Source organism: Sceloporus occidentalis, unplaced genomic scaffold, assembly GCF_023333645.1.
Source record: "Sceloporus occidentalis isolate IW3139 unplaced genomic scaffold, rSceOcc1.0.p SCAF_3, whole genome shotgun sequence".
Classification (NCBI taxonomy): domain Eukaryota; kingdom Metazoa; phylum Chordata; class Lepidosauria; order Squamata; family Phrynosomatidae; genus Sceloporus; species Sceloporus occidentalis.
In genome coordinates, this window is record NW_028316983.1 from 46,231,943 (window position 1) to 46,256,438 (window position 24,496).

Here is a 24,496-nt window from a genome sequence, read left to right on the forward strand (position 1 = left end):
CTTGAAGATCGGGGTCTCCAGTCAGGAACCAGTTACAAACTCTGAAAGAAAAGGAGAATCTCTGCAAAATTAATAACTTCAAAGTGCAAAATTCAGTTTATATCAAGAAATGTCACTATGTGCCTATTCATGTGAGGTTGTCCCCCATAGCAGGGGAATCAACAGCACAAGCTTATTGGAGTTTTCTTTGTTGTTGTGTGCTTTCAAGTCATTGCCAATCTGTGGCAACCTTAAGGCAAACCTTGAGGGTTTTCTTGACAAGATTTGTTCAGAGGGGATTGCCTTTGCCTTCCTCTGAGGCTGAGAATCTGTGACTTGCCCAGGGTCACCCAGTGGGTTTCCATGACTGAGCAGAGAGTTGAACCTTGGCCTCCAGTGTCACATTCCACAAATCACTACACCACTCCTCTCCTTCCCATCTTTTCTCAGCCACTAGGACACAGCTGCACAGGGATAATTTCTGACCATTACTCAATATTTGTTGACTTGCTGCTCTCCTTCCTGAACTTCAATCAGTAAGCCAGTTCTACTGCCAACCCTCTGCATGCAAAATCCCCAAAAGAGGAGTATGAGAAAAGGGCTTTCTAGAATCTAATGCAGGTTATCTCTACAGTAGTATTTGTGTGCATTAGCTACGTAAAATATAAGAGGATCTCTTAGGATAGGCTGCTAAAGTACTCTTGACAGAACTGTTGTATAGCATCTGCCTTGAAACCCATTGGTAACTGATACCAGTGGAAGTGTCACATCAGCATATGTACTTTTTTGAATGAGATGTAGTGGCAGTAGGACAGAAACAAAAGCTGTCTTTATTGAATGATGAAGTTCAGGGGTATGCAAGACAACTTGATTTCCTGACAGTGATGGCTTTCACTGTCACCCACCCTGTCTTCATAGGTCCTATGGCCCCTTTATACTGCTGCTGCAGTGCCTCCAAATCCTCTTCCACTGGTCTAAGGATGGATGTTGTCCTTTATCAATATTCTTTAGCTAGAAAAGTTAGATAACTGCATACATTATCTATATAGTTGTTTTAGGACTGAACAGAGCTGCTTCTGATAATTAGTCCAAAATGTGTGTCATGAAAAGCTGGTGAGAGCTTTTTCTTGTGGCTAAACATGTAGCTCTTGTTTGCAGATGGAGTCCTTAAGTCTAGTTCATTGCTTGGGTAAGTGAATTTCCCAAAAGAGAAACTTCCAGAGTGTGTGTCAATGCCGAGAAGGCCATGTCTTCCATTGTAAATCACCTAACTTTAACGGTTGGCATGCATGATGTAAAGCCTCTGAGTGAGGGAACAAAGAACCCTGGGCCTAGATTATTTAGGACTTTTCAGATAAAAAAGAGAGAGCATTTCAAATTAGAACTGGAAATTAACTAGCAGCCGATACGTTTGTCTCAAAACAGCGTTCTTGATCTATGAACCCTAGTTAAGACCCTAGCAGCTTCATTTTAAATTAGTTTCCAGACACTTTTTAAAAGCAGATTCACATTCAGCCCATTACAGTAGTCTAATCTAGACACAGCTAAGGCAGAGATAACAACCATGACACTCTAGAGGTTACTGGACTGCAACTCTACAATCCTCCCTCATTGGCTACACTGGCTAGGGTTGACAGAATCTGGAATTCATCTCTATCTGGAAGGCCACAGTTGGTCACTCTGAACTATGGTATGAAGCAAATATAACTGTGATTGAGTTTTTCCCACCAGGTTTTTAATTCTGAATCAGTTATTTACCTGCAATCCAAATATGCAATGAAGATGCTTCCTTAGAATCTGGAAGACAAGTTCCTGAATGTGCTTCCTGTTAAGGATCCCATCATATTCTTGTCATAACCTTGCTGTGGAAGGTACCAGCAACAGGAGGCAGATAAGGAGGGATCAAGTAAAAAAATTAATAGCATTATGGGGAGTCAACTGTTTCCCAGGAAATAAAATAACTGGATGGACTCATAAACTACATATATTTCCCCCTCTTTCTTCGTATGTGCATGCACATGCACACACGCATGCATGCATGCACACACACACACACACATTTACACAGAACTGAGCTGGTGGCTGCTCCCAGGCTTTGGAACACCTTCTCTGGGAAGGCTAAGATGTCTCCCGCCTTGCTATGCTTTCTGGAATAGAACGTTTCTGTTCCAACTTGTTTTTAGGAATTGACAGAAATGAGTTTCAAATAGTGTGCTGTTTTTTGCTGTTTACATTTTATATGCAACACAATAGCAATAGCAAGTATATTTCTATACTGTTTATCAGTGCCCCTAATCACTGTCTAAGCAGTTTACAATGTGTAAACTAATTGCTTCCAACAAGCTGAGTACTCATTTTAGCAACCTAAGTAAGGATGCCAGGCTGAGTCAACCTGGAACCTTGGGATCGAACTCACAACCTTGTGGCTGTGAATGGCTGCAGTACAGCCATTTAACCATATGGCACCAGGGCTTTTTGCAACCTGATTTTGTAGCACCTTTGAAACTAACTGAAAGAAAGAAGTGGTAGCATGAGCTTTCATAGATTTGAGCCCCAGATGCATGCTTTAATTTTATAGATGGTTTAACTGAATATTAAAATAACCTTCATATGTTTATTTATATACTTTTACTGATGTTTTTGCATGTATTTTAATCTATATTTTTGTAAGCTGCCTTGAGTCCCAGTATTGGGGAAAAGGTGAGATATGAGAATCAATTGAACAACTATGCAATTTGGTACATTCATAGTTTAAACCAAAATTATTCTAGTTGCTCCACTGTACACCTCATATCTAAATGCACAAACTCTTTGTGACTCTTTTGAATTCACAGAGCTTTAAAATTATTGTCTTCATTTGTTTGCTAGCATTGTATTTTATTTTTCTCCATGGAGTTCAGGGAATGCAGCATTCTTAAATATCTTTATTGCCATATTGGCTGGCCCTAGGTCTCCTTATCATCTGAAACATCCCTTTCTACTCCCTCTGCAATTAAAAGAAGCTTAGCATACATGGCTCTAGAAAAGGTATTGCACTAAACACACTTCTGCACTAATAGATGCTACAACTCACTGAATATACAAATCATGCAATGTATTATATTACATCAGTGTCTAATGCAATACATTAGACATAAACATGAATACTGGTAATTCCAAGAAGGTATTAAAATTCTATAAGGAAAAAGAAACCCACAACATCATTTTCTTTGCATGGTCTAACAATCACTCTCTCTTTTCTATATCATTTTCATTTTCATACATCAAATGTTTATTAGTACCCTTTTTTTTAAAAAAAAGTGTTTGCTGTTGTCCAACAGCTATATTATTTTATTAGAAACAAGGAAAAGCTAACACATAGTTCTCTTACCTGTTTTAGTATAGACTGAAGCTCTCTGTTTGACCACAGGTCAGACAGTAGCAAGCGGGCAGCTTCAGCTGCTTTGGGATAGGTTCTGGAAACAATAAATTTCAGTAAAAAAAGAACAGAGAGCATTAACATTTTACACCATACTAAGTTCTTCAAAATGGAGCTTGGATGACCTGTTCTTTTTTTAACACTAACCATTTCAATTTCTGATTTCTGATTATTTTGTATGGTTCAAACAAGTGGTTCTGATATTTCCAACTCTCTTCCTTCTCTTTCCTCATTCTTCACTGAACATTAACATTCAAGAGCTGGTAGAGTCAAGCAGGTGGAGCAGAACGCTAAAAATAATGTTTTGGTATGAAGCATGATGACTGATACAATTTTATACTTGAGATGTTTTACTACAGGTTCAGTGGCTCTAGAACACTCCCAGGGTTATCAATTATCTTTGTCACCATGAAGCAAAGTGGCTTCCATGTCACTGGGGTAGTACTTCTGCTCCAGGTTTTAAACTGAACTTTAAAAGACCTCTTTCAAAGGTCTGGCTAAAATCCAGAGCAGAATCACTCCCACTGTTATTGGTGCCACCAGCAGCCACAGCTGTCCATTTCACTTCTTCAGGAGTCAAAAACATCCAAACAAAATTAAGTGTTTGGTGGCAAATCCCCCCACCTTTCAAAGAGCTGGATCCAGATTCAGGCTGTGGAAAACAATGTAACCCCCCATGCTACAAATTAGGAAATAGGTTATGGGAAAGCATGGAGGCTCTTTCTGCAAGTGGGGCTCTGTTCAAGGAATGTAATTCTACTAAAGACTGGAGGATCACCTCCTTCAGCCTCCATCATAGTCTTTTTTAGCAATATCTTCCAAGCTTCCTATGTAACATTTCCCTAACATCAGAAGAGCTACTGGGGGAGGAACTGCAGTCTCCTTTCTCCATCCACTGTGCATATGCCTAAATCTGGTATTATGAAAGGGTGTTGATGCAGTGCATTTTTGGGGTCACTTTTTTGACTAAAATTTCTAGACATATACACGAGTATATTAAGTAGTTAATAAGATTTCCCTATAGCCTGCTGCAGTGATTCCCAAACTCTGGTCCTGTAAGTGTTTTGGATTTCAGTTCCCAGAAGTCTCTTGACCAATGGTCTAGGAATCTGGGGGTTGAAGTCCAAAACACCTAGAAAGCCAGAGTTTGGGACTCATTGTTATTGTAAAATACTCAAAAAACAAAACAAAACAAAACTGCAGTCACCATTGATCTTTTCCCATGAAAAGTCTTCATGTTATTCATAAATTTCCAAAGTTTAGGGACACTACTTCAAAATTGCGCACTCAGTGTGATCACAGATTGAAACATGCTTATTATGAGGTATTGATGATCTGCAACACACTTTGAATATGAAAGGGCACTGCCAAGAATATGTATACATTATATAAACAGGGCTGGGTATGCTCCAAGAACAGGCATCAAGCCTCTCTAGTGTTCATTCTTTTTCACCATTACTCACCCATTTCGGCACAGCCCCACTACATTATTTATCAAGCTGCCTGTCAAGTAGGGCTTGGCCATCTGGGGGTTGGCTATCATTAGGTTCCTCAGGGTGTAGCAAGCAGATGTCATAGTGTCTCCATAGTTGCTGGAACCAGGAGACAGAAGGGCTAGAAGACGAGTCACATCTGGGAGCACCTGGTGAGCTAAAACGGGAAACAGAAATGAAACGTTGTGACTAAAACTAAATGAAGTCTAGAATCAACTCCTATGGCAAATATTAGTCATCCTCAGAGTTGTAAAAACAGAGCCCACTTTTGTTGCACAGCAAGGTGATCATGTTGAAAATGCCTCAGAAAAAGTGATAAAATACATACAGATTTTCCAAGGAAAAATCAAGCCCAGACGAATTGTGAGACATACTTTGTGTCTGAATCCCCCCCCCCCCCCCCAGGGAGCAGGCAACAACATTTTATGTGAGTCAGATAGCATGATCCATACATGAGTAACCAATGCTTCAGTTATTTTCAGTTGCACTTCATAGCACTGGACAGCAGAGCTGATTTTGATATGTGATTAAAAGAAATAGTAAGGAGGAAAAAGGCCAATAAGACTGACAACTAAACAATATTCTAGAAGTTTGCAAAAACCACAGTTGCACTTTTAAAATTATTATGGAAAGAAATGTGTATGTGTGAAGAAAGAAGAGAAACAAGAGAAACAAGTTAAAGCTAAAGATTGCATACCCATAGTTTTGTGGAGGACGGGGTGTCGAGACATATTGCTTAGCAAGGATGTTCCAGATCGGACAACATCGGAATTGGTGGATTGGAGGAGCCGTGCTATGCGAGGCAAACCTTTTTCCTTTAAAGCAATTAGCTGGCTCATTGCATTTGACATCTAGAGAGCAAAACAATGTGGTACTTATTACAATTTCTGAAGTTTTTGTCGTCTTTCTTACAAAAACAATAAAACAGTGAAAATATATTACATCTTGAATAAGGACAAAGCACAGAACATTCAGCATTTCCTTATGAATTAAGAAATCAAATGATCTATATTGGGCACGTTATCATTTCTTATGTGTATACATACTATGTATATACTCAAGGAAATAAAATAAACTTTCTTTTAAAAACACATAATGGAAATCAGTGGTTTGCCAATGGAATATTTGGCTGATATTTTATTTTTGTAATATTTTTTCTACAATATTGTTTTTGTAATACAACTGAGTCAAAATTAGTAACTGTCTGAATTTCCATTGCCATGTTGGCTGAACAGATATCAAGGCGCACACATCTTTCAGAATTTCCTTCAGTTTGTATCACATTCTAGCTGTTAGCTATACATTTTTCTCCTTTTTGTCTCTGAAGGGGAAAAAGCAATTTGTTTTCCCCTGACATATAATCCAAGGTCAAAAGAAAACCATTGTGTTTACCAGTCCTCTGCTTGCAGTCAGATTTTGCAGTGCTCCAGCACAAGCCTCTAAGGTGGCATCTTTCTTGCTCTGATCCATTAGAGACAAATATGTGCGAATGGCATCTGAGTGGTACAACCAGCTGGACCCTCTGGGTTTATAGTCTTCTTCAGGTAGAGGTAGATCATATTCATCATACTAAGCATAAATAAAAGGGAAAAGATTATAACCCCAGCCCCATTTGTTGATTAAACATGATCTGAAAACAGCATATATGCTTGTGCCCCAATGGTGCGAGCATGTGAAGTGCAAAGACATACACATGGCAATATATATTCCAGTAGCTTGAGATATGTACTGGCACTTTTTGCATATCTTGGGAACCTTTTTTATTTATACATATTGCCCAGCTATGAATACCTAGATATTCCTACGGTTTTAATTATTATGCTGGGCTAAATACCCTAAGGGCACCAGATCCTGTCTGATCTTCAAAGCTATGCAGGGTCAGCCCTGGTTTGCATTTGGATGGAAGACTGCCAATGAATACCAGGTGTTGTAGGCTATATTACAGAGGAAGGAACTGGCAAAACCACTTCTGACTATTTCTTGCCTAAGATAACCCTATGAAATTCATGGGGTTACCTTACATTGACAGGCAACGTGAAAACACACACACACCTTTAATTATTAGACTTGATAAAGTAGAAAGAATTTGGGAAGGGAGCCTACTCTCGAATACAATATCCTGCAATCTATGAATAAAGTATTTCTGTGTATTGGACCTTACCTCCATTTTTCCTCCTCTGTTATTGAAGCAGCCTGTCAGGCTTTTGTCTGTGTAAGTGCTCCTGGCCATGTGGTTAAGCTGTGTGTATTTATTAGGCACCTCAGCATCCAGGCGGTAAGACAGATTGTGCAGGATACAGATACAGTTTTCCACAGACTAGAATAATAAAAGGCAACAATCATTTTTCAGCAATACATGCATAGATGCACTCCATGGGGCAGATGAATGCTGGTGTTCGAGAGAGAGAGATGGCAAGAAGTCTTTTAGTATTGTTATTCTCAGAGATGTTTCAAATAGTTGGAATTCGTCATAAAAGATTTTATGTGAAACCTTCATGTAACTTCCATGTGAAAAGACAGTACCAGTTGGTTTTTTGTGGGTTTTTCAGGCTATGTGGCCATGTTCTAGAAGATTTTCTTCCTGACGTTTCACCAGCACAGTACCAGATGGATGGGAGGTAAGTAGCAAGAAGACTAAAGCACCCCACTCCATCCAAAGAAACTATTCCAGTTCTGAGACTACATGTTTTCAGATGCATAAAGTATATAAGTGTATATGTTTAGCACTAAGCTTAATACTAATATGGTTTAGCACTATGCCTTGATTCTAAATGTCGCAATGGAAGATGTTAATAGTCATGGAAGTTACAGTAATTCTAATGGATATTCCCTCCTTCCTTTGAAGTCTATATTTTTACTCCCCTTGAACTTGATGCTTCTCAGGGAAATCAGTTCTGATTCTGAGGAATAACATCAGCGTCTCTACAACATACTGTATCAAATTAATAAAAATGAAGCTAGGTTATAGTATGTCTAATATATGTCTACTTTGTCAATAAAGTGCTTGATCCAGTCTGAAGAAGAGTTCTGCAAAACTTGAAAACTTGCTTATTATCCTGTGACCTTTTAGTTAGCCTTAATAGCTGTGTTGCCCAATTGTAAATTGCGTTTAAGGACATTTGTGACCCATAGCTATGTAAAACTTCAGCAACTGTTGGAACTATTGAGGCACTGGATTGTATCCAGTGATTGTATTTGTGAAAGGCAGTTCTTCCTCTTCTCTGCATCCTGCATACCCCCCCCCCCAAAAAAAAAACATCTCTGAAAGGTCAAAGAAATGCACCGGACATTGTATACTTTTATCATATAGGGTTGTAATAGAAATGGTGAAATCTTTAAAAATGCAATGGTAGAGACATTTTCCTAAGGATAAAATCCATCCACAAATTTTGGTTGATTTTTCCCATCACAAAGGAGCCCCATATGAACAACATGTAATAATTGATAGTATGTTCCAGCCCTTTGGAATGTGTTTTTATTGAGTGCAGAGGGCTGTGGCAAGGAGAATGGAACAAGAAAAGCTAGTTACTGTAAGTAAATTCATATATCAACATTTGAATTGAATACAACCTATTGCTATTAAAAAAATAAAATAAAAGCAAATTCACTATTCTGGCAACATCAGCCAATGTTGTATTATTCTGCAACTGCCTGGTACCTTATCATCTGGCCGATTGGCAGCCACACAGTTCTTGGAATAAGTCATTACAGAGTCAATCAGTCCAGGGTAGTTTCTCATGGTTTGGCGTCCAACATCTGCAGAACTCAGGTTCCTATAAGCCATTTTATAGATCAGAAAGAGGAATAAACAGACCAGCAAATTAGCAAAGTGATTATTTTTCTGAATTTAGCTAGATATGTCTATGGACCTTTATAAGACTCTGAGGGTAAAGTCTGTCTATACAGAAAGAACATAGAGTATATCATAGAAAAATCCTGCAAAATATACTCACACAGAATGAAAAGTCATCTGTAAGTATGATTTTTCTTAAAAGGCCAAATAGGAAAACGAAGATTCTAGAGCAATTTTGAGAATAGTGGCTGGGGAAATGTTGGATTTAATGAATTCTACAGATTCACGCATCACTGATTTGAAAGGAATACTGCTCCCTATTTCATAGCCTCTGACTGTGTCTTTAGATAGAAAAGCATTATCTCCCAACATGGATGCATTTGTAGTTCAGCAGCTGACACATAAATCCTGCCAAGCTCCAGTTTACTAGATTGCTCCTTCTTTTACCCATAGATAGTCTACTTAGGAGTCCAGGTTATGCTATTGATCTTCTCTCTAAAACAATAATAAAGCTTAGTGTTGAACATCTTGCTTCATATTTAGTACATAGGTGCAACATTCATTTTTCATACGTGAACTTCATTTTTGAAGCTTGCAAAAATGCTTATGATAACAACATTCTTGCCTTTGCAATTAACTTTAAATGTTTGCAAGTATCGTTTTTGCTGAATGTTTCTTCAACTTTTTATAAGTTTGGGAATATCTAGCTGCAGCTCTGGAATCCCATCTCTAGAGTGGTCTACCTAGCTCCAACCATGCTGTCATTTGGTGCCAGGCAAAATGTCTATAGTCACACAGGCTTTTCAAAACATTTGCAATGTTCAAGGTATTTTTAAATCTGATCACTAATTCTTATAGACTTTCATGGACTGTTTTTTGTGTTCCCAGCTTTTACCTGTTTTATTTTTACAATCCACCTTAAAATAAAATATAAAAGACAAGCAATGAACATTTAAATAAATAAAATGTAAGAGCATCTTTGTGAAGGTACCTACAAGATAAGCTAAATTGCATGGGGATGTTTTCAGAATCAAATATCTGCTGACCTACCTCAAACAGCCAGTGGCATTAAAGAAAACTTCAGGGTCAATAATTTCTCTTGATCTGTTACTAATGCCATCAGACCAACCAGAAAAAGGAATAATCACATGATCAGTCAGAACAGGGAGAGCATCATGTATCAAATCTTCTTTCAGTTCATCAGTGGATGACAGGTTCCAGAGCAAACCTAGGAAGGACATAGAAAAAGCAAATAGCTGCAGACTCCTGTCAGTCTCATTGGAAATTAAAATACAGGAAACAATAAAGGTGTGTATTATGAAAGGCAGTCTCTAAATATGTAATTTTAAAAATAACTTGCATACCTTTAAGTTAAGCTGATATTCATAGACTCTATTCCTTATTAGGCCTGAAAACTCTAAACTTGAGACTGCATATTTTAATTGCATTGTAAAGGGGTCTTGTAGCACCTTTGAGACTGACTGAAAGAAAGAAGCTGGTAGTATGAGCTTTCACAGACTTGAGCCTACTTCCTTATCCATCTGAGGAAATAGACTCAAGTCTATGAAAGCTCATGCTTTTTTTCCTTTCTTTTAGTCTCCATGGTGCAACAAGATCCCTTTGCATACTGATTTTCCAGACTAGGAATCTTATCGCATGCATTTTCCTCAGCGTTCTGGGCACTGGCAGGGGGCACACGGCTGACAGAGGACTGATCTTACTGCGCACTACACTGTCCTCAAGCTGGCCCCATTCCATTGCCTGGCACCAGGCCGTTCCCATTCATTGCTGAGCTGCATCATTTGGCTCAGATGGAAGTTTTCCATCTGAGCCAAATGACAGACCTCAGCACTGAATAGGAACGGCCTGGCGCTGGGCGATAGAATGGGGCCAGCTTGAGGACAGTGAGGTGTGCAGTAAAACCAGTCCTCCATCGGCCACGCACACCCCCTGCCAGTGCCCAGAATGCTGAGGAAAGTGCGTGTGATAAGGTCCTAACACAGCTCAGTCTTTGAATTAATTCTAGTGTGTTTAAAAGATATGGTATCACTCAGTAAATAAAATAGATGTGCTTTTGGTATTACATTTTAAACAGAAAATTTGGTACCAGAGAAAGAACAGGGATATTTGTTTGTACATCACAAAAAGGAGATGGAGAAGGAAAAGGACAAAGAGAAGGAAAAAGAAAAGGATAACAAGAAGAGGATTTTTAAGGCAGCTGCTGTTTAACTGGCCTGTTGTAGCTAAGCACACACAGGTACAGCTGCAGCAGAATTCCATTTTCCAGTTTGAGCTTTATTGCATTGTTTACTGCAGACATGCAGCTGCAACCTGCCACTGGAAGTCTTGTGATACTCTAGCCCTCTTTCACCATCCTCCTGATGCCAATGTTGCTAAAATGCTTCTATTTAGGAAAGGTGGGCATAGGCAGATATAAAAGGACTGCAAAAAGGAGCTTTTTTATCAGACACTTTGTTAATTGAGCTGTGCTTGCATTCTTTTTCCTTATAATAAAGTGGTGTCCTTTCTTAATTACAAGACAAACCAACTCATCAATTGAAGTTATCATCCACTTGCTTCAATACATCTTAAAGCACATTGATATTTGCTTATATAGCTGACTGATCTTCTAAAAGGCATATGATTACACAATTCAAAATCCTTTAATCAGTTGACAGCTCTAATAACTAGCCTCTTGTCTTTAAACACTATTTCTTCAGATGCCCCAAATATCATTCATGTACTGATTTACATTCAGTCATTTGTTCCCCCAGTTGATTCAGTATTCTTCTACAAGGTGTAAAGGTACCTGTCAGCTGCTTCTGTATTTCTGTGTTTCCAGTCCTCCTGAGAAGGCTCACACACTCTCGAATTCCATTCTGCCGTCGGGTTTCTAACTTGTTTGTTGGATTTCTGAAGACTAAGTTTCGGAGGGCTCCAGCTGAAGCCTGCTGTACATTTTCATCTGGGCTACGGAGAAGTTCAATGAGCTTGGAAATGCCACCAAGGCGGTAGACCTAACAAAAAAGCCCAAAGACCAAAACAGTTTTTAAGCCTCGGTTCTTCTACGAACAAGAAGAATCAGGCTTTATAAATTAAAGTAAATCATAAGACTCCTACAGGATGTCCTACAAATTTATAGAACTGTCTCCCATATAATATGATTCACTGCAGTTGAGAGGGAACACATGCAGATTGTGGCATTTATAGTTTCAGGAGTATTACTTGAGGCTCAATATCTTTCCTTACTTTGAAATAATAATTAACTGCTTTAAAATTAGGAACTCTTCATTGTTCAGTCAGTGCAATTTCTTCCTCTTTACCAGCAATGCAGAAAGTATGGATTTACAGACAGTATGACACACTGGAAATCACCATATTACTCAGTTTAGTGGCAGGCAGTGGGAAAAGAAGAGGATTGCACAACAGGTGGATTGGTTCAAGCAAGAATCTGCAGTCCTGAGTCTGCAAGACATGAGCAGGGCAGTTGATAAATGGGGCTCCTGGAGGTCTCTTACTCATAGGGTTACCATAAGTCAAAGCCAAGTTGATGACAAGTAAAAACAGCCAATGTTCTATACTGGAGTAGAAGGCTGTGCTTTTCTTCTTTGACACACTAATCACTGGAGTCAATACTTGAAATAATACCATTTTTCCCCTTTAAAATTGTCTTTCCCTTATCTAATTAAAGTATTTGTTTTGCTAAAATTATTGTGACATTATGTCTTCATATGGCTGTTTATATTTTCTTTTTTTGTGCCTTCAAAATATTTCCTTTGTTTGTGAGTACCAATTTTGCCCTGGCCTAAAACCTCCTCCAAATAACTGTGGTCTAGACCCACATAAGTTTCATGAGCTCTGCACTAAATCAAAAATACTATTTAAGAAACTGATGCCAGAAAGCTTGTGGGTTGAACAGGGAAGGAAGTATAGGTTGCATCTATTTAGTTCATTAGGATTCTCTCATACAGCTGGTTCACATAGGTCTGCCTCTGGACTCTCCACTTCACCCCACAGATGTGAAGAAGTAAGCTGATGTCTATGAAAGCTCATGCTACTGGCTTCATTCTTTCAGTTAATCTCAAAGATGCTACAAGATCCCTTTACAGAATGATTTTCCAGACTAACACAGCTATGTTTTAGGACAGGGGTAGGCAACCTTTTTGAGCCGGGGGCTGGGTTGCTGTCCCTCAGACAACTGGGGGGCCGAAGCCAAAGAATAAATAATTAATTTTTTTAAAAAAAAAATTAAATAAATAAATAAACTGGGACAAATGTAGGACAAAATTTTCAAATGGAGGACACTTTTTAAAAAAAGGGGAGGACACGCAAAAAAATTGTTGACTTTAAAAAAAAATGTTAATATAAATGCATGTTTCGGAGGCTTCTATAGACAATTGCCCCCCTTGGCTGCCGCTTGCCCCCCCTTGCCCGCCTCCTCCTGATAGGCCAAAGGCCCCACGCCCTCACGCAAGAGGCCAAAGGCTCCGGCGGCAATTGGCGGCAGGACCGGGCTGGGGCCGGTCCCAAGGCCTTGCCGGGCCGCATCCAGCCCGCGGGCCACAGGTTGCCTACCCCTGTTTTAGGATATAAAGATCAGGTAAAATGTTGCCAATTACTCTTAACTGGTTCTTAATGGGCAAACTGGTTAGTCTGTTCACACTGTGTGAATATAAATGAATTGTTTAATGTAAATTATTTTCAATTTTTAAACAGTTTACACAGTCTAAATGACAGCCATCATCTTAAAAGACATCCCATGGCCACATCAAAGTTAGGGATGTAATTCTTCACTAATTTTCTTCTCAACGGAAGTAGCAAATAATTTTAGGCCAAGATTCTAGACCAGCTACTTAGCTAAATATGTTTTGGCCAGACCACCCCATTCTGCCTTATTGGGCATCAGCGGCTAGGAACAACAGGGCTCCTGTCAGTTTAGACACAGCAGATTGACGTTTCCACCCACCTCCCTGCAACAAAAGGAGAATTCCTGTTGCAATTTCTCCTTCTGCCAAATTGGTCATCAAAGTGGGGTGGAAATATTAGTTCAATTGGTCATGGGAGGTGTTGGAAAAATTAGCTGCATCCCAATCAATAGGAGAACAGACCTCAGTCACTTGCAAAAACTAATGCCTCTAAAGCAAGATTGGGGGACTTTTTATGATCCTTACATATTCTTTGTACTATTGTCACAGCTATGAATGCACAGGGATCCTCAGTACATATCAGTTATAGATGCATAACTCTTGGTTATGCTATTGTCGCTTGCTATTTGGTGTTCTTTTGTTGTCTGTTTATCAAACCATTTCCTGTATTGCTATGTACTGTATATGTATTATCCTACTTGAGAGTATGTATTTTCCCTGGAAAATGATTAACCATCCATTAAGAACCCAAGCCCTCCCTCCAGTCCATCTGCCTTGGTCCAGGCCTTGGAGGTAGAGAGGAACTGCTGGACCTCTTACCCTTTCCCTCCACCACTCTCTTCTCCTTCTGTGTCATGTCTCTTTAGATTGTAAGCCCGAGGGCAGGGAACCGTCTAACTAAAAAGATCATATGTACAGTGCTGTGTAAATTTACAGCGCTTCATAAATAATAATAATAATAATAATAATAATAATAATAATAATAATAATAATGTGAAACTGTGATCATGAATTTTAGCAATTTAGCCTTAGATTTTCTTCCCATGGAGACAGGCTGCATCTTCACTGCAGAAATAATCCAGTTTGACATCGCTTTAACTGCCATGTCTCAATGCTATGGAATACTGGGATTTTTAGTTTTGTGAGATATTTAGTCACCTCTGTCAGAAAGCTCTAGTGCCACAACAAACTACAAATCCCAGGATTTGATAGGCTGTTGTCAAGTTTTCTGTGCTTAAAATTCTCATTCCTCCTCCCCCCCCCCCCCCAAAAAAAAAACTACATCAGTTTTAGGCATGGCACATTATCATTACAGAATTCTAGTGGGGTTTTTTCCCATTTGGTAATTTGTGAACTTTTGCTCACTCTTTTTGTATGTTTGTTTGAACTTTTAAAGACAACAGCTAGGATGTTCTAGGTTTATGGAGTACTCTTCTCCCAGTCATAGTGTAAGCTCTTTATGATAATAATTCTATACTCCATGACACTATAAACTGTTAAGAGTTCAATCAGGGCAAACTTGTCTTCCCTAGCATTTTTCTTATTGTTGTTGTGTGTCTTCAAGCCATTTCTGACTTATGACAACTCTAAGATGAATCTGTCATGAGGTTCTCTGGGCTGAGAGTGTGACTTGCCCAAGGTCACCCAGTGGGATTCCTGAACGAGAATTGAATACTGATCTGTGCCCAGTGCTCAAGCCACTAGACTACTGCCCTACCATCTTGCAAATCCTATCATTACCATACCTCTTGAAGGATAATAATGAGTGTGCTCATTTATTACTTGATCGTTTCTTTGTTGTTGATGTTTTTAAAAACTAATTTGAAAACAGTTTTTTTTGTATAGCATCAGAGTTTGGGAAGTACACAGAAACTACAACCTAGATCAAGGACTGTTCTGTTTTACTGTCAGATAACATATTTTTATGTCCAGAAAAGATACTTTAATCTGTAACTGAAATATATTTTGAGAAATATAATCATATTTATTATTATATTATTATAACCATAAACCTAATCTTCCAAATGTATACAAAATATATTTGACTTAATTAAAATAACCATATTTGAATTTACTAAGAGGTTAATGTTCCTAGGAGGTATAAGTTTGGATATTCAGATATCAATGAATTACAGTCAAGGAGAAATTTGTGGCAATTCCAAGTTATTGGTCCAGCCAACATATTTATGGACGCACCCCATGTCTTATATTACCTCTTAATGTTGAATGGACAAGATTCCTCTTCCCAATCTGACCCCCTCTTCTTTCTGTTGAAGCTACAGGAAATATGAGTTCTGACATAATTCCACATATTTAAGTATCTGTCCACAAAACCACGTAAAGCTGAAGGATCATGATGAGGAACAACTTTACCTCTTGTTTTGCAGACTCATCTTGAAAGCAGGTGTGCTGGAGGTAGTAAGCACCCATGGCCTGGTATTTCTCATCTGAGGAACACAGGAACTGAATGGCTTTCTGGATGGTCATTGCTCCATAATCCATCTCATCATGGGTAATTCTAAACATGAAAAGACCAAAAGACATATTCATCAGATATATGGATCTCTCAGCAGCTTTCAGTATCCCTAATTATGATTAGGCTGTTTGAGTTTGACCACTCTTAACTGGATGGTCAGTTTGAGAAGTCTACTCCCTGATTTACTGGGAATACAAGTTTATAGATCATAGCTGCAGGTGAAGTGAAAACTGATGCTATGTTCCAGGCACCAGTTCCCAGAAACCCTCAGAGTTTTCCAGCTGCGTTGTTGTTGTTGTTGTTGCGTGATTTCAAGTAATTTCTGATTTATGGAGACCCTAAGGCAAACCTATTATAGGGTTTTCTTGGCAAGATTTGTTCAGAGGTTTGTCATTGCTTTCTCCTGAGGCTGAGAGTACGTGACTTGCCCAAAGTCCCCCAGTGAGCTTCATAACCAAGTAGGAAATTCAACTCTGAATTCCAGAGTTGCAGTCCAGTATTCAAGCCGCTACACCACATTGGCTCTTATAGTGAACAGGAAAGTTACCAAGTCAGAGTTAGCCTTCCTGACTGGAATTAGGGTTTAGGAGCAAGTAGAAAATTCACTGAAGTCCACCTCTAGCCCCTATGCAAACATATCTTCCCCATCATGAGAACAGTGAGTCAGTTTCAGTCATTGACCTTACCCACCCTCCATCATTGGGGAGGAAGTGTATAAATTAATGTTTTCCTGGTGGTATTATCTGGAAAATATTGATTGTCACAACATTGGGAAGCTTTGCTATTAGAGAGCAGATCCTAGTGGGGAGATTCAGGGCCTGTATGTGACCCATATCTGGTATGAAGAGTCCCCTTAAAGGACCCTGGAGGTCGAGGCAATCAGGTCACACCCAATGGGCTCTGCCTCACTTCCAGATGTCAGAGGATTCACACAGTGGCTTCCAACCAAGTGAACTTCTGCATCTTTCTATATAGCATTCACCAGCAGGCAGTGCAAGTGAATGGGTTTCCATCATCAGTAGGACTATGGATTGGAACATATGCTGTGGACCAAATCAATACAACTATAGCCTTTTCATTTCCAGTGAAATAAGATCTGTACACATTATTGGTAAAGGTCAAGCCCTACATTTTCCACTGAACCTGCAATTTGATGCAGGGGAATCATTGCTGGGGCACTGTAATGGTCCTATAAGGTTCTAGTCTTTTCTTCATGCTGTTTAACAGCTATCTGAAAACCACCGAGTAATGTCATCTTGAAATATGAGCTGAAATGTCAGCACTGTTTTTATGACAGTCAGCTCTATTTTATTCATCAAATCCAGGAGATACAACTGGGTGTTCTGAACATGTTTCTGAACATAATAATAAACTGTATGGGGGCTTAAATAGGCTCCATTCAAGGAAGATGGTGATACTATCTGTCCACTTAATTATTTGTTCTGAAGGAAATTTGCACCCTGTAAAAGGCAAGATTCTTTCAATATAGGGGTGCTCATTGATTCAACAGTTTCATAGGAGATCTCTTATCAGTCAGAATGCCTTTTATCAGGTTAGGTGTAGAAGCCAACTGTGATTCTAGCTGTGTAAAATAGATTTACTAGTGCTCTGGTAATCTTTTATCAAAATGACTGTGATGAACTGGGTTTCTTAACCAAGTGACACATGGTGTAATAGGGATTAGTACAAAAGCATCACCAATGCTTTCCCTGATGGTCTTTTCCTGGCATCCATTTTCAGCATCAGGTGAACTCTGAGGCTTCTAAAAATCCTTATTATTTAACCTAATGTTTTAAAAAGGCTTTTAAAGGGCATGCAAAGGTATAAAGGGTTTTAAGAGTCTTAATTATTTGTAACTCTAATGCTTTTAGGTTTTGCTTGGTTTGCCTGAGAATCCTGCTGCTTTGATTAAGATATAATCTGCATCCTGATATTATATTGTTTTTTGTATTTTAATGGTTTGCTTTGCATTTTATTGTTTTTGGAGTAATGCACTCAAAGAACTCTAGCTATCAAATGACATATAAATATTGTTAATAAGACATAAATGAGTAAGTAAAGAACCTGGAATCCTGGTAGTTTAATACAAAGGTGGGATGAGAACTATAACTGATAGTTACCTGATATTTAGGATTATACATAGGGACAAAGAAGACAACACAGAAGTTGAAGATACAAAAAATGGCTTTGTGTGATAAATGTAAATTTCCTCTAGCTATTTCTCTAGCTGTTTAACGTCCGACAATTGTTTTTAGTTATGTTTTAAACACCCTATCTGGGCCAGAGCAGATGTAAGGGGAAAATGGGCTTACCACCAAGGTTTGCCGATCTGCAGGGAGAACCCACCAACTACACCAGCTACCACAATGGACTGAACATCAATGGACAGTCTGTACCATCCTCTTTGTCTGCAAGGACAGACCTGCCAAAATGGGGCATTCATGGATACAAACTGCACCATGCCATTACTTTTTCTCTTCCATCCCAAACACATGCACATGTGTGCACAGACATATTGCCAGTAGCCACCAATTTCCTTTCTCATCTTGCCCAGTTGCCAGCCCATTTGACACCCTGCACAACTGGCCATGCAATCACCCACTGAATCCCACAAGTGTTTGACCATCCATATGGTGCATGAGTGTGCCTAACGACACATTGGCAAGAATTATCAAAGAGGCCCCCTTCCCTTTTTCCCCATGAAAAAAGTGGGGTTTTTTTTCCAGTGTACTCCTCCAGTGGATGGACCACAACAAATGCTTAACTCAACCACATCCTTTCTAAAGCCAGTTTCATCTTTAATTCCCATTTTTGCATGAAATCTTCATTTGTCCTAATATGGGCATCCATCCACCTAGGCTAGATTGCAATCCAACAATTGTACTACCTGAAACAGGCCCATACAGACAGGCCAAAATAAAGCTGCTTCGGGTCACTTTGAAAGTATGCTGTTTAAATGAAGCATGCCTCCTAAGTGTCCGGAAGCCACGCCAAAGCCACGCTCCAGTCCTTAGGAGGCCTGCATCATTTAAACAGCATACCTCCAATGTGGCCCGAAGCAGCTTTATTTTGGCCTGTCTGTACGGGGCCAATTTCAGACTATTTCTATTACACAGCAGCCACATCATTTCCAGTAAGTTCAGTAAAATAAGGAAAGGGATGATCTGGTCACCATTTTAATTAGCTGTCCTTTACTTCCTAGCTGTAATGAAATACATAGTCAGTTTGATTTGAATGGAATAGGAATATCTGTGCAATGAGAGAACCCTAAGGAAGTGTTGATTTACCATGTTTCCATTGATTCAATAGGTCTACTTTAACTGGGCCTAGCATAGAATCATAGAATCACAGAATCATAGTGTTGGAAGAGACCAACCTCATGCCATGCAGGAAATCTAAATCAAAGCATCCCCTGTGACAGATGGCCATCCAGCCTCTGTTTAAAGACCTCTAAGGAAGGAGACTCCATTACACTCTGAGGGAGTGTGTTCCACTGTCAAACAGCCCTTACTGTCAGGAAGTTCCTCCTAATGTTGAGGTGGAACTGCTTTTCCTGAAGCTTGCATCCATTGCTCCGGGTCCTAGTCTCTGGAGCAGCAGAAAAAAAGCTTGCTCCCTCCTCAATATGACATCCCTTCAAATATTTAAACAGGGCTATCATATCACCTCTTAACCTTCTCTTCTCCAGGCTAAACATCCCCAGCTCCCTAAGTCATTTCTCATAGGACATGGTTTTCATACCCTTCACCATTTTAGTCACCCTCCTTTGGACAAGCTCTAGTTTCTCAACATACTTTTTAAATTGTAGTACCCAGAACTGGACACAATATTCCAGATGGGCAATGTGGTCTAGTGGTTTGAGTACTGGACTATGACTCTCGGGACCACCATTTGAATCCCCATTCAGCCATGGAAATCCATTGGGTGACCTTGGGCAAGTCACATTCTTTCAGCCCCTGAGGAGCACAAAGTCAAACCCCTTTTGAACAAATCCTTGCAAAAAAATAACCTGTGATAGGTCCGCCTTAGAGTTACCATAAATCAGAGTCTACTTTTAAGGACACAAGAACAACATACTGCCACAAAAATAAAAAAACCTGTTTGGCACAGGTCCATCATGTATTTATATGTGATCTAGTGAATAACAATATGGTTCAGTTTTTCTGATGAGGCTTTGTCCTGCAGCTGCAACACAGAGTAGTGTGTACTTAAACAAATGTATACATAACTTTTACGTGCAAAAGCAACAGAATATATGAATCAATGTAGAATAACCACAATGTAATTTCTTTTAAGATAATTATTTATGTAATTTGGAATCCTTCAAGGATTCTACAGAGGACAATTAGGAGCGATTTAATCAGCATGAATTAAATGGCTTGGACATGTTTCAGTTCCAATCTGAAGGATAGATCAGTATTCCAAAATTATGCTCCCTGGATCTATTCAGATGAGAGTAAGAACTATCCTTATCTGTTATTTATTATTACTGAAAGAGCTAGCCCTATTGGGGACTTTGTATTAATAAATCAGAAAGTTTCAAAGAGAAAGAGGTTAACTCCCAGGCTCTGGAAATCCATTCTTAATGAAAATGTACTACCCCCTCCTTGCTATCCCATCATGAGGAGATGAAGAAAGTTTTGTTCCAACAGGTTTTGGGAACTATTTTATAAGAAAAGTGCCTTTCCTTGGTGTGCTGTCCTATCATTATCTTTTGTTTTGAATTGATATGTTTTAAATGGCTTTAATTAGTGTAACAGCAATTTAAACATTTGATAAGTCAGCTTGAGCCACAGTTTTGGGGAAAGGTGGGATATAAATAAACCATTACAATATAATACAAGTTGTCTGCTGATTATTAAATTTGCTAAATAAAATTAATATGCACCAGCTCTTTCTGCCAAGTAACAACTGATTCTGTAAACCTGCTCTGGCAAAATATCTTTTGTTATCAATATGAAAGGTATTTACATTTCACAAGTACCATCTTTATCTCGTTTGATCCACCCAACTAATTTTGATACATCTTTGAGCTGGATAGGAATTTTTAACTTATCAGGTTTGCACCTCTTTTTGAGGAGGGCTTTAGTTAATTTGTAAGTTTGGATTGAGAGAAGTGCATAGGTATCTTTAATTCTGAGCACAAAATACTCAAAATACCACACTGGGGGTATTTTAAAAATCAAAGGTGTAATTTAAAGGTGGGAAATCTCTTTTACCATGAAGGCTGAAATTTTCTCAGGGCCACATTCCAGTGGTTTGCAACACCAAAGGCTTAGACCAAAAATACCAATACCTTTTAGCTTAAAGCTCTTACTGCCAGTAACTAAGCTTAAAAAGAAGATTTGAACTTTTTAGAGTTTGACAAAGGCTAGGAAACCATTATGTAACAGGAGGCAATGGCTGCAGCCATCTGGGAAACTCAGGAGCACTGGTTTCATCCCCAAGCCCTTGGGTTCCCAACCCCATCCTTGAGTTCCCCTACTCCAATCCAATCCAATATTAAAACAACTCCAGTAAACTTAAAACTATTACACTTTTAATACATTTGCCACTGCAATGATCTCAGAAATGTGAAGTCGAAGGGTTGGTTCCATGGCTGGCATCCATAGTTTTTTGTGGGTTTTTTCGGGCTATGTGGCCATGTTCTCCAGAAGATGGCCACATAGCCCGAAAAAACCCACAAAAAACTAAAGATCTCAGAAATGGATTAAATTCATACATTAACAATACCATTCATTTTAAAGGATCTACTCTAGTTACGACTTGTTGTTCGCTTTAGCCCTATATTCTCATCTAGACTGTCTCCATATGGAAGCATCTGTCTTTCACAAACACTAATAGTCAAAGACTGCATTGATGGATCAGCAAAAAGACATCTTTCTACTGCAACATTTAGAATACACTGAAATGCTCATAACTTTTGTATATCCTTGCCGTCATGAATTCATTTTTGTCAAGTTTCCACTGTTGTGCCTCGATAATGCTCATTACAATCGAGAAACATGCATATTGCTCAACTCCTTATTGTACAGCTGGAGAAAATTAAATTGCCAGGAACATCAATTATTCCACAATTCAATTGCAGCACATAAAATGCACACAGTTTAGTACTGGACAAAGAATCCATCCTGAATATCTCATATTTTCCTACGTGAAAATGTGAGGTGCTTTATAGGATTTCCAATGACTAGGGTGGTGGACAATTTAATGTCTGAGGCAGAACAACAAATGTTGCCCCCATGATCCACTCGTGGTTGGTAGGTGCTTGTGGTTGGTAGGTGAATATACCGGCTCTTTAAATCCAGTGGATTCAAATTTCCCGTGCTCTCAAGCGGTCCCTTTAAACCACCATGCAGCTGTTTTTCTTTTCTGCCGGTGAATTAATCCCCTTATCTGCACCAGTGCCTGATGACCAGACATCACCAAAGTCGGGGATGGGATTATTTTAGGAACATGGTGTGGTGTTTGTTTTAAGTTTGACAGTTTCTGCATACTGTTGCATTTGTGTGGCTTCCAAGGAGGTTTTGCAAGGGTTTCTTGGCAAGCGTTCTTCAGAGGGGCTTGCAATCGCCATCCTCTGAGGATGAGATAGTATGACTCCCCCCAAGGCAAACCTTTCATGGGGTTTCTTAGCAAGGATTGTTCAGAGGGGCTTCCCTTGCCATCCTCTGAGGCTGATTTGGGGGGGGGGGGGATTCCCCCAAACAGTGTGACGTAGATGTGCATAATTAGATTGACATTTTAAAAAAAACAACCTGAGAATGATCAAAATGGCAGCTCCATTTAAATTGATACAAAAGTGAACATCAGCAGGGTTAAATTGCCATGGGGGGATTTGATCGGGGTAAAAGTAGTGGGAAATTTGGTGCGGTACACACGGTGCTAAAGCGCAGTGCTGGTGCCGTACTAGAGATAAGGGACTACGCAGCAACCGCACAGTCCCTAACCCTAATACAATGACAGGCACCACCATTGTTATGTAGGCGCCACATGGCAACGTGCAAATGCCACGCAGTGCCTACATAACAATGGCGGTGCCACACATTGCCACGTGGCGCTTACATAGTGTGTATGCGTTTCATAGTGTTTCATAAGAAAACACAACCAATTTTTACTTATTTATTACAGCTTGGGCAAATTTATATTCCTTGAAACAGAAAACTAAGGCTGCATCTACTTTACAGAATTAATGCAGTTTGACATTTCTTTAACTCTTATGGCTCAGTGATATGGAATCATGGGATTTACAGCTTGCTGTAGCACCTGAATTCTCTAACAAAGTTCAAAACACAGTATATCACAAAACTTCAGATCTCAGAATTCTACAGCACTGAGCCATGGCACTTAAAGTGATGTCAAAATGCATTCATTCTGCAGTGCAGATGCATCCTAAGATTCTTTTTCCAAGTATGATTGACATTTTCTAACCAACTCTATTCAGCAAGACTTTCTAAGCTATTTACTGACTTTGTTTCCTTTATTATGAATAAAACAAATATGTATTGTAAATATAGCAAAGGAGCAACTTCTAAAGGATATTCACATTTGATCATGGCCACATTTCCAGTGATGATAATGAAGTTGCAGGATGACCAAGAACTCACATTACTCTCTCATGCAAGCAAGGGAATGTGATTGCACCAGTGACTGAATTCTTTGGCTCCGGCGTTGAACTTTATCTTGGTGCACATCACACAGGGCAATTGGTCAATGAGGTTATGAAGTAAAGTCAGTGTACCTAACTAGTCCATACACAGTACTAATGTTGACACACCCTATATCAAGCCCTATTGTTCAAAGCTAGTTCTATAACTAGTCTCCATAGTAAGATCAACAATAAAGGGAAATACAAAAAGAAAGACCTACTCCCTGATGATGACTTTGAGTACAATCCAATAATTGCCTTTGCTAAACCCCCTTAAAACATCAGATTAAAAAAGACAAAGGAAAGTGTGATGCAGATTTCCAGAAACTTTCTCAGTTTTTATCTGGTTCACCTGGTTGTTGAAAATTTGATTAGCACTGAGTAAAAAAACAGTAGGTGATATGAGCGTCCAACTCCAAACTGGTGGGAAAAGATTTCCCTCCCACTTGGACCACTGAGCATCAGTGGCCTTTACCAATTCCCTGAATGCTTCTGCATTTGTATGACATGTCCAGGGGCATGATCCATGAACTAGTAGCTGGACCAGGAAGGGTCTGATCCTCCAAGGCCAGCAAATGATAGGAATCATTTAAAGAGCGGTCATAGTTCAGTAGCAAAGGAGATGCTTTGCAGGAACAAGGGTTCAAGTTCAATCAACTGCCATTTCTAAATAGGGCTGAGGAAGACACCTGTTTGAAACCCTGCAAAACCCTGGCTAGCCTGTGCAGACTGTAGGCAGGTTGATAGGCCAATGCTTTTAATAATAATTAATAATAATTTGTTTTATTTATATACTGCTATTCCAAAGATCATAGCGGTGAACAGCAAGTAAGCTAATTAGCAAGTAAGCTAATTTGCCCCCAACAGTCTGGGTACTCATTTTAGCGACCTCGGAAGGATGCAAGCCTGAGTGGAGCTTGGGGCCTTTTGCTGGTCTTGAACTCGCAACCTTGTGGTTTTGAGTGAATGGCTGCAGTACAGGCATTTAACCACTGTGCCACCAGAGCTCCATATAAAGTAGTTTCTTGTTTTTCCTCTAACCT

General features: G+C 39.3%; 1 protein-coding gene across 1 annotated transcript in view; it reads right to left on the reverse strand.

The window, feature by feature from the left end:
* Positions 1 to 1,769: 1,769 nt before the first annotated feature.
* The window catches only part of PKP1 (plakophilin 1), a 63,242-nt gene continuing 40,515 nt past the window's right edge, over positions 1,770 to 24,496 (reverse strand). The window contains exons 4-13 of the mRNA XM_089518560.1: positions 15,703 to 15,847; positions 11,493 to 11,700; positions 9,734 to 9,911; positions 8,549 to 8,663; positions 7,052 to 7,207; positions 6,283 to 6,459; positions 5,588 to 5,741; positions 4,861 to 5,047; positions 3,350 to 3,434; positions 1,770 to 1,841 (exon numbers count right to left, since the gene is read on the reverse strand). Coding sequence (XP_089374686.1) covers positions 1,770 to 1,841; positions 3,350 to 3,434; positions 4,861 to 5,047; positions 5,588 to 5,741; positions 6,283 to 6,459; positions 7,052 to 7,207; positions 8,549 to 8,663; positions 9,734 to 9,911; positions 11,493 to 11,700; positions 15,703 to 15,847 — 1,477 coding nt within the window. The remainder of the gene's footprint in view (positions 1,842 to 3,349; positions 3,435 to 4,860; positions 5,048 to 5,587; positions 5,742 to 6,282; positions 6,460 to 7,051; positions 7,208 to 8,548; positions 8,664 to 9,733; positions 9,912 to 11,492; positions 11,701 to 15,702; positions 15,848 to 24,496) is intronic.